Genomic DNA, 10,665 nt, shown 5'->3' with positions numbered 1-10,665 from the left:
TGAAGAAGTTGACGAGGAAGAAGAATAAAAATAGTATAACGAAGAACCAGACGGTAAAAGTAATGATGACAATTACCACAAAATTTGATAATGAAAATGACAAGAAAGAATATGAATAATAAAAAACATGGAATAAAAAATAAGAAAACATAGGTCATAGCGATTAATTAAATATGAAAACGAGTTAAATTCATGATGATAAAATTGTTCCGTTTTTTTGGTGGTCAAAAAAATTGTTTAGGATATGTGAGGTCATCAGTTTGATTCGCCTCCTCGATGTCGAGTTAAATTCATAATTTTTTATCAGATTTGATTTTATAACATAACTGATTTTTATATTTTTTAAAAATGTGTATCTGAATTTTTTTTTAATACTATTTTAAATATTTTTATAAAATAATATTTTATTACTATTATCAATTATATATAATTTTCATCAATATATCAAATAAACTGACGCGTACGGTGAATTCAAAACCTAATTTATATAAAAGATATGCTTTGGCTTTTCACAGATTCCAACCTAAAGAGCCAACAAAAAAGCAGAAAAAGGCAATTTTCACGCTATCAAATCTTATTTGTTGTCTGCTCTCCCTATTCTCTCCTGTTTTATGAGAAGTTTATTCTCCATATTCACAACATTTTCCAATAAATTAATAAAAACCGAACACTTCATTTATATACTTAGAACAAGTTTCATTTTATAACCTGACAAACCATGAAATATATATATATTCAAACCTTGTGTATACATATTATTTTTTCGTACGTGTGAGAGTTCCAATTATCACCCACGTAGTATTTTTATGTTGTGAACCTTTTTTTCTAATCCAAAATGTCGTGTGACGCAAATATTTCCGTCATGCATATTAATCTCAACGCAATCAATGCAACTAATGTGGGATTTTTTTAATACTTTCACCAATCAATTAATTAAGCTCTTTTAGTCTTTACTTACTCTAATCTCATGATTTAGAAAAGGGAACTTTTAAGCAGACCACCCAAAAAGAAAAAGAAAAACATTGTGATCAAAGGGATAAAAAAAAAAATAATTATATCCCGATATTTACATATATGATAATTGATACTATACATTTTAACGTTATATAAATTACTTATCTTTTGGTTGGTCATAATGATTGGTGATTATTAATCATGAAAATTCCGACAATGATTAGCTTTTACATTTTGAAATTTATACGGGGGTCGTAATAATTAATAAAAACATGGGAAAAAGTTTTTTTTTTTTTTTTTTTGAACAAAGGGAAAAAGTTTCTTTAGATCTCAGTTTTCTTTCAACCTCATAATGTGAAATAATGGTGTCTTGCAAATATTGCTATGTATGATGTATCATTATGGTTCATCATTAAAGAATCCATTTGAAACCAAATTTCCCATAGTGATACACTTATACATTAATGATTCACATTTTTTCTATATCAATAAATTTCACTAGATCCTAGTAGACTATAACCATTTTATCAACAGAAAAGTGTTGGAAGACNTAAAATAGTATGAAAATGTGTGGTTATGAACATATCCCAAAGATAAAAACAAAAGATACATATTTTTTTTTTTTTTTTTTTTTTTTTGGCAAACTCCCAATAAAGAGTCTGTGAACTCTTGTTCTGTGACCATTATACTTGAAGCCAAAACAAAAAGCAAAACTTAAAAAGATGACAAATCTCTAGGCTTCATACATTTGGGATATGAGACATGTGATATGCAGATGACTGAACATTTGGTTCAAGTCAAACCAGTTTGGTTTCCGAATCGATTCTGGCACGGTTCAAATTGGGTTTAATAAAATTACAAGTTAGAACAAGATACGACAGCGTTTTAGAAGCACAAAAATACTTGAAACTTTCAAAGGACGAGTTTAACAGTACATAAAAGAGTTCAAACTAGTCTACTCGTACTCCTGCCCAAAGCCCTCACGGTTCTCTTGTTGCCACCCAAAATTTTGACCGTCCCTACCCCGATTAACCTGCTGGGTCGTCTGAGGCGGTGCCATTCCAGGATTCCATGACGGAGGAGGATAAGATCCTTGGAAGTTTGGAGTCATCATTGGTGTAGGCGGATACCCGAGCAATGAACCTTGTTCCGATCCGCCACTCTCTGTTCTTGTCAACTCATAAGGAGCACCGTTATAGAACTGTTGAGATGATCCATCGGCTGATGGATAAGATGGAAAACCAAACTGCTGTGGTAAACCCGGGTTTTGATTCATTGGAATGGGCAAGCTGGGCGGTTGCATAAGATTCATAGGCGGGTACTCTGAGAACCGGATTCCTGGTTTAGGACTAGCAGTCTCGAATCCCGGAGGGCGAGAGTTATCGGTATCTGCAGGGAAATTCTGGACTTGAGCAAACCCAGATTGTGATTTCGCCATAGAGGCCGACCTGTTAAGTAACGGTTGTTCACGGGATTGTTGTTGCTGCGATCTTAAGGGACCTCGCAAAGTGGATTCAGAAGCTGAAGACTGCTGCTTTGTGCTCTGAACATCTGAGTCGTTACCATCTTCTTTCTCTGCATCAGCTTGTAATAGGCTACCGTGGAGTTCATGGACATGAGCTTCAAAGTCAAGTTTCTTCAGGAAAGACCTAAGACAATGAGGAGCTGCACAGATGAAGATTCCTTCCATCATCTTGATCGTCTGAATCTTTTGAATCCGTTCATCACATCTGACCAATAACACACACACACGAGACAACAAGTTTTCAGTTTGATAATTCAGCTATAACCACATCACCTAGTAAATCTCTAAAAGGAGCTCAGCTCTGTGGATTACCAAACAATCTAAAGTTATCTATCTACCAAAAAGCTTCTAATGAAACGCTTCCATGTCTGTCAACTTCCCAATTCGAGAACACAAGCCTGAAGCCTACTTCAAACTATGGCTCTTTGTTAAAAGCAAAGTTAGAGATGCTTACAGATAGCAGATGGAATCACTACGAGCACATTCAAGACAAAAGGCATGATCACAAGGAATCTGCAAAAAACCAAACAACACAAAGTTTCAATCACATATAAACCCTAGCCAAATCACAAAAGCAATAGGGAGGGGAGAAACTAAAGTTTTACCAGACGACCATAGATTGCAATGGGGAAATCGCAACGGACGCAGAAGTGAACCCTCTCGCCTAACTGACGGCGTGAGCGGCGACCGACGGGTTTAAGAACGGTGGTGGGAGTCACGGAACCGATTCCTTTGGCTACAGGAAGATCAGCGAGGACGAGATGGTCGGGACAGGCTACAGTCACTGTTTCCGTCGGAGAAGGTCTCGCTCCGTTTCCAGTCTCCGTCGGCGAATCTCTCCTTAGACGAATTTGAAGCATTGCTCGCTGTAATTTCTCAAGGGAACCCAAAAAAAAAAAAAACAATCACATGAACGGATCCCTAAGAAATACAAATCAAAAGAAAGAAGAGGATTCATCCAAATTTTCTCTACTTACCAAGTTAAGTCGGAGATTGGGATTTCAGATCTCTATACTTCAGTTCTTCTCAAGGATCTTCGCCGGCGGCGAAAACGGCGAAGCAAAATTTTTTTGTTTGGGCAACGGAGACGACGATACAACTCTGATCTATTTTTTTTAATAAAATTTATTCACAAATTAGAAATAGCGAGAGAACGAACCCTCTGACATAGAAAGAGGGTAGCAGTTTTCAGCCTTTCATACCAACTGGAACTTTTGTTATAATGAATGCATTGTTTTGATAACTTTGAGACAAACTTGTTATGGGTTTAATACATCTCAGCCTTACTACACACAATATAACATAGCTTAGTTAGTAGCTACTGAACCAACTTGATATGTTTTATTCTTCCTAACGAAACATGATAAAAAACATATTTCGGTAGCAACTTCAGAATGATATTCATTGGCTGTGTTTCTTTTAAGTTTCTTCCTTTGACTTCCTTCGAAGTTGGGGTTCCACAAACTGGCCTGCACCAATGCAGCTATCAACATTATTCAAAGCCTTGCATTTTTAAACTCAAAAAAGATGTGCAAGTTTTTTGCTTGCATCTAAGCTCATCGATTTAAAAAAATTTATGAATTATTTAATTTTATAAGTCTTACCAAAGAAACTAAAGAAAAAAAGCTTGGAAATCCACTAATAAGAAAAACATGAGGAAGATAAATGAAGATTTTGCAAAACATAATTAACAATGGATTAGTAGCAACTTGGAGATCATCCTCACTAGCTTTATTATTTCTTCAAGTCTCTTCTTCCTTCACCTTCTTTGAAACCGAGTCCCCTAAATCAGTCTCCTCTTTCACTTTCTCAGCAAACAAACTCCAAAAAGCCGTGCTCAATGCAGAGGATGTCACCAATGAAGCTCTTAACAAATTCAAAGCCTAATTCAAAGACAGTTTCAGTCAAGTTTATATCAAGTATAGAGGATCAAAAAGGGTACACAGAAGAAGCGTACGTCTGCATTGCTTATGCTGATTTCTTTCACCTCTAGGTCGTCTGCGTGACTCTGCAACTTCTTCAGTAAGGAAATAGTGGAGCATGAGTTCATAGATGTAATTGTCAGATCATCTAACACGGTAAACTTTGTCTCTTTCTTCAAGAACCCGTAACATTGAGTAGACTTATCGCTGCCAGGGGATTTGGCATCCATCAAATCCGCTCGAACTATTCTGTCCTTGCGGTAATTAGGAGTTCGATTACCATTTGTAGTCAAACCATACCTTATTTGATTGTCATAGAGCCTGTAGCGGTAGTATACTGGAGGCTGTTGAGTAGTGATACCGGGCAACTGCATTTGGAAACTATAGAAAGAAGGAAGCGTGCATATGGAGTTTGACAGTTCAGTCCCCTCATTAGCAGTCAATTCCTTGAAACTTCTACACAAGTTTCCAATGCAACCTAAAGAGATAGAGCTGCCAGAAATTTCCCATACAGATTCCAAAGGGACAACCAGAAAAGAGAAGAGGAGCTCAACAAATTCCTCTCCGCATTCAACAAATAAAATCTCTATGTCGTCTTGCTTCCTCACTATTGCTTTCAGAGTTACTACCTTACCAGGTTCTGCTTCCTCTCCTTTCTTCTCCAAACATGGACTTAGTGATTTGCAAATCTTCGTCACACCTTGTGGACTTTGCTTGTTCAAGAAAGTGTCTGTCAAGGGAGCATTTGAGGAGAATATATATTCCAGCAGAGTGAGTACCTGGTCCAAGATTCAATTCAGACATAGTGAGAGGGCAAACGAATAGAGCAGTGATGGATGAAACAGCTTGAAGAAAAGAGCAACATACCTCTTCCAAACCGATAACAAGAAGCCTTTCACCAAGCTTATTAACATCAGCACAACCTACGGATTTGAGCTTCTCCAAGACAAGTTCAGTTGACTTGACTGCTACTTTCAAGTCATCTGTTAAGATGAATGAGCACCTACCACTGACAAATACTCCATTAGCATCACTTTGACTCCAGCCAGCAACTTGTTCTTTCTTTTCTAATTCAATCTCCTTGCTCATTAAATTACCGCAACGACATCTTGAGGTGTTGAAGTTACTGTACAACTCACAGTAACTAGGGCACTTAAAACACTTGATGCTCTCAGTAGGGTTTATGTTGACTTTAAGCCTTTTGCTCTGAACATCCCTCACACTCATCGGATAAAGGAGCATCTGCTTACAAGCTTCAGTCTCAAAACTATCACTGCCCATGTCCACAACACTTTTATAGAGATTGTTGAAACAACCCACAGTTATTGGCTCAGAGTTTCGATGGTTCTCAAGCAATCTGACAATAGTTCCCATCGGTAGTGTCAGAAGACTGAAGAGTACATCAACAAAATCCCTACAAGCCTCAGCCAAAACAACCTTGTTTCTCTCTTCATCAACAATAAGTCTCAAACTAAACTTTGGCTCCTCACTATTTTTAGCCATTAGCTTAGATTTTTTTAGATGAAAAAAAAAAAAAAAAGCAAGATAGAGAAGAAAACGTTTCAATGGCACTCAGAAACAGAAGAAACGCGTTAGTAATTGGAGCATCAACTCCAATTTTATAGAGGGTCTAAAGTCTGATGTTGAATGAGAACAATAATAACAATTCATCAACATCCAAGAGTCATGAACAAAAATAAACCAACCTTTTGAGCTTCCCCATGACTGTATACTGAATAACCTGCATTTAAATTTACAACTTTTTTTGTAAACTCTAACGTTGAATGAACAATATTGATGGGCCATCAAAACACAATAGTCACAATTAAAGACAACCTTTAGAGCTTCTCGTTCACTGCAAGAAACCTTGATTTTCTCGCTGACTGAGATATATTTACTAAACTGGACAGAGGAGTTTATTATTTTCTTGAAAATAACTCTGTAGTTATTTTACAATAAGAGAAAATTTAAAAGTTCTGCTCAAATATATTCTCAGAAGGAAGATTTTTTAACAAAATAAACTAAGTCTCCAGAAAGATTGAAAAAATTCACATTGTCCAAAACCGAAGGATTCTCTAGCAAACAATTCTAGCAACCCTTTAAACAATGTGGATTTTTGAAAAAATCTGAAATTAAGTTCAACAATCAGTAGTAGCTCAGGGCTCTCTCCACCTTTGTGTTTCTACTTTTGGTTTCTTTAAAACGGGGTTCCATGAAACTTTCTCTTCCTTCGGTTTCTTCATAATCAAATTCCCAAAAGCAGAGCTCAAAGCAGAGGATGTCACCAATGAAGCACTCAACAGATTCAAAGCCTGATATTGGTGGAGTACAAATAATCATAATTTTGTAGGTAAAAAAAGAAAAAGAAAGTGGTTTAGTTTATACAACAAGTTTTTTACCTCTGCATTGCTGATTGTAATTGCTTGCACCTCCAAATCATCTGTGTGAATTCGAAACATCTTCAATACAGAAAAGGTTGAGCTGGAGTTCTTAGGTGTTACGATCAGATCATCTGACACAGTAAACTTTGTCCCTCTCTTCACAAACCCTTTACCATCTTTTGACCGATCACAGAAATCAGATTTTGGATCCACAAAACTCATGCGCTCGCTATTACGTTTTGTAGTCAAAACAAAGCTTCGAGAATAAGATAGTGTCCAGTCATAACTCCGGCTTAAGTAAAGTCTTGGTGTAGGAGTTCTGATATTGAGCAACTGTTTCTTGCACCTGTAATAATACGGAAGCATACATTCGGATGTTGTTGACGACACTTCAGTCCCCTCATTAGCATTCAAGTCTTTGAAGCTTCTGCACAAGTTCCCAATTCGACCTAATGTGATATTGTTGCCTGAGATTTCCCACGTAGATTCCAGAGGAATGGCGAGAAAAGTGAAAAGAAGATCAACAAAGTCTTCACCGCACTCAACGTACAAAATCTTCATGTCCTGTCTCCTTACGATTGCATCAAAAGTTATGACTTCGTCTGGTTCTGCTTTATCTCCTTTATCCTCCATGCATGGACTCGGCTTTCTATAAATCTTCCTCATTACGTGTGAACTTTGATTCTTCAAGAAAGTATCCGTCAAAGGTGCACTTGAGGTGAATAAACATTGCAGCAACGTCATAGCCTATATCAGGATCAAGACATAATACGGCCAGAGATCTTAAACACGTTGTAAAGCTAAGCGATTAACAAAAACATGGAAGATTTAAGTAAGAGAGAAAGACAACCTCTTTGAGACCGATATGGAGAACCTCTTCTCTCAGCTTACTAACATCAGTACAACCAATATCTTTGAGTGTTTGCAAGAAAGAACTAGTAGAGTCATCCGTCAGAGTCAAGTCGTCGGTTATGATAAACGACTTGTCTCTGCTAAACACTCCACCGACATCATTTTGCATGCTATCTTCATATTGTGAGAAACTTATCTCCTCATTCATCACCTCTCCGCACTTACATAGGGACGTGTCAAAATTACTGGACATTCTACAGATACGGAAAAATAGGCACCCAAAGCACTTGAATCTCTCAGTAGGGTCTATGTTGAGCTTAAAGTTTATGTATCGAGATTCCCTAATGTTCTTGGGATACAGCAACATCTGCTTACAAGCTTCAGTCTCAAAATCATCGATTTTCATGTCCACAACACTTCTATAAAGGTTGCTAAGACATCCAACAGTAACTGGCTCAGAGTCTTGATGCTCCTCAAGCAATCTGACGATTGTTCCCATTGGCAGTGTCAAAAATGTGAAGAGAACTTGAACAAAATCTTTACCAGCCTCAGCTAAGACGACCTTGTTTTTCTCTTCATCAATGATAAGTCTCAAACTAACCGTTGGTTCCTTACGACCCTCCTGAGCCATTGTAGATCAGACGAATGATAACCTACGAAAAAACAACCCTTAAGGCTTTCTCTTTGACCCACACAATTAGAAGACACTTACATTCAGATTCACATGATTTGGAATGGGAATAACATATCTAGATTACCTATAACAACACGAGAAGGAGAACAATTACAGATTGTCAAACAACCCTTAACGCTTGTCAATCGCTTGAACAGTTGAACCTCGTAAAACGTTATCTTAGTTTTCTGAATTTTTAAAAACGACCTGTAATTGTTTAATTTTTTAATTAACCCATTTACAAAACTAAAGTCAATAAAAAGCTCTACTTTTCCTCTTTTCTAATCAAATTTTAACAAGAGAAGGAGAACAATTACAGATCGAAATGAAAACTCACGTACGCAAGTTTATTCCCATTACAAAACATCTAGTGTACGTTGTTTTGTTGGGACAAGACTGTTAACGTGCATCAAACTGATTGGTAGAACTAAAAAGACTCAAATTTTGACTTGAAAACATTGATCTGTGTTCAACATAAACTAAGTTTCAAGTCTACAAAAAAAACCAAAGGAAAACCAGCAGAAATTGAAAAGATAGAACAATAGTGGAGTTTAAATAGTTCAAGATCATGTATTAAAATATGTCTTTTCAGATCATAATAAAGAAGCACTAAGCAACTGATGAGGACCTCTGTTCCTTCAAGTCTCTTTCTTGACCTTCTTCACAATCAAGTTCGAAAAAGCAGAGTTCAAAGCAGAGGATGTCAACAAAGAAGCTCTCATCAGACTCATTGCCTGATTTAGATACAAAGTTAGTCAAGAATTCAAGGGAGAGCAAGTAAAATTGTATAACTTGAGAAAGGAAAAAAATGTAACCTCGGCTTCACGGATGCTAATTACTTGCACCTCCAGATCATCCGCCTGAATCTGCAACTTCTTCAGAAGGCAAATAGATGTGCTTAAGGAATTCCTAGGAGTGATAATCAGATCATCTGTAACTGTAAACCTTGTTCCTCTCTTCCCAAACCCACTACCATTCTCTGAATGATCTTTACCACGAGATTTTGGATCAATCAAAGTCACAGGAACTAGTCTGTCCTTACGATAGAGCAGAGTCCTATCAGGATCTGTGGTCAAACTATAGTCCGGTTGGCGAGGATTGGAATTCCTGTAACGGTAGTAAACCGGTGGTTCTTCAGTGGTGATGCCAGAAAACTGCTTCTGACATTTATAGTAATAAGGAAGCACGCATTTGGAAGCTGTTTGATCAACAACACTCAAGTCTTTGAAGCTTCTGCGGAGATTTCCAATGCACCCTAAATTAATATCACATACAAATTCCAGAGGGACAGCCAGGAAAGTGAAGAGAAGATCAACAAAGTCTTCTCCACATTCAACATATAAAACCTTCATGTCCTGCTTCCTTACTATTGCATCCAACTCCAAAGTAAATTCTGTTTCATAATCATCTGTTTTTACCTTCACACCTGGACTCAAAAGCTTCTGTATGTCCCTCACATCATGTTGACTTTGTATGCTTCCACCACCTGCTACTTGATCTTCTTCAGACAATTCAATTTTCTGGTCCATCAACTTTCCACAGACGCACTCAGAGCCGCTAAACTTACTGCAGGCGTCGCAGGATGAGAACGAAGAGCATTTAAAGTAGTTGAGATCATCAACAGGGTTGATGTTGAGCTTAAGCCTTTTGCAATGGATCTCCTTCACACTCCTTGGATTAAGCAACATCTCTTGACAAGCTTCAGTCTCAAAATTGTTAATCCCCATCTCCGCAACGCTTTTGTAGAGGTTGTTTTTAGCAACCAATATCCTCAGATTCTCGATGCTTCTCGATCAATCTGACAATGGTGCCCATCGGTAGCGTCAGAAAACTGAAGAGTACATCGACAAAATCTCTACCAGCCTCAGCCAAAAAGACCTTGTTCTTCTCTTCATCGATTAAAAGTCTCAAAGTAAACTTGGGGTCTTCTGAAACTTCAGCCATCAACAATATCAACGAGGAAAATCAAAACCTTTGAGACACAAGTATAGGATCTAACTTCGTATTCAATCCCGAAGGCTCCATCGGTCTTTAAACTAATTGTGCATCAATACCTAAGAGCCGAAACACTTTGAGTCACCCAAGAACCATTAAAAAGCAAACCTTTGAGCTTCCCCTTAATCACTTTTCCTCTTTTCTCCCAAAGAGATTCTAAACACTTCCAAAAAACTTTTGGGAATTGTTGATTCAATAAAATCAAAATCAATCCTTCAACCATTTCCATTGAATCACTAATTCCCAAAAGGTTTGAATTTTGAATCAACTCACTTTTCCTCTATTGCATCACTTAACACCTTCTTAAAACTGAAAGAGACTGTACCTGATTCGTCTCCTGTAACTCTTTTTTTTTTTTTTTTT

At 37.2% G+C, this 10,665-nt stretch overlaps 3 protein-coding genes and 1 pseudogene across 3 annotated transcripts; all 4 read right to left on the bottom strand.

Moving 5' to 3' along the window:
* LOC104708959 (E3 ubiquitin-protein ligase ZNF645) lies at nucleotides 1,795–3,700 on the bottom strand. Its single transcript, XM_010425613.2, has 4 exons — nucleotides 3,457–3,700; nucleotides 3,085–3,345; nucleotides 2,934–2,992; nucleotides 1,795–2,684 (listed from the first exon to the last, which is right to left on the bottom strand). Exons 2-4 carry the CDS (start codon nucleotides 3,337–3,339, stop codon nucleotides 1,910–1,912), a joined length of 1,089 nt encoding a protein of 362 aa, XP_010423915.1. The 5' UTR covers nucleotides 3,340–3,345; nucleotides 3,457–3,700; the 3' UTR covers nucleotides 1,795–1,909.
* On the bottom strand, nucleotides 4,222–5,904 carry LOC104709994. The gene is made up of 3 exons (XM_010426521.1): nucleotides 5,269–5,904; nucleotides 4,437–5,180; nucleotides 4,222–4,362 (listed from the first exon to the last, which is right to left on the bottom strand). The coding sequence occupies exons 1-3, from the start codon at nucleotides 5,902–5,904 to the stop codon at nucleotides 4,222–4,224; spliced, it is 1,521 nt and encodes a 506-aa protein (XP_010424823.1).
* On the bottom strand, nucleotides 6,558–8,265 carry LOC104709993. The gene is made up of 3 exons (XM_010426520.1): nucleotides 7,633–8,265; nucleotides 6,801–7,529; nucleotides 6,558–6,713 (listed from the first exon to the last, which is right to left on the bottom strand). Exons 1-3 carry the CDS (start codon nucleotides 8,263–8,265, stop codon nucleotides 6,558–6,560), a joined length of 1,518 nt encoding a protein of 505 aa, XP_010424822.1.
* LOC104708958 lies at nucleotides 8,777–10,582 on the bottom strand (annotated as a pseudogene).

The sequence above is a fragment of the Camelina sativa genome, chromosome 8, assembly GCF_000633955.1.
Source record: "Camelina sativa cultivar DH55 chromosome 8, Cs, whole genome shotgun sequence".
NCBI lineage: Eukaryota > Viridiplantae > Streptophyta > Magnoliopsida > Brassicales > Brassicaceae > Camelina > Camelina sativa.
The sequence above is the reverse complement of the archived record's forward strand: the minus strand, read 5'-3'. Positions and strand labels throughout refer to the sequence as shown.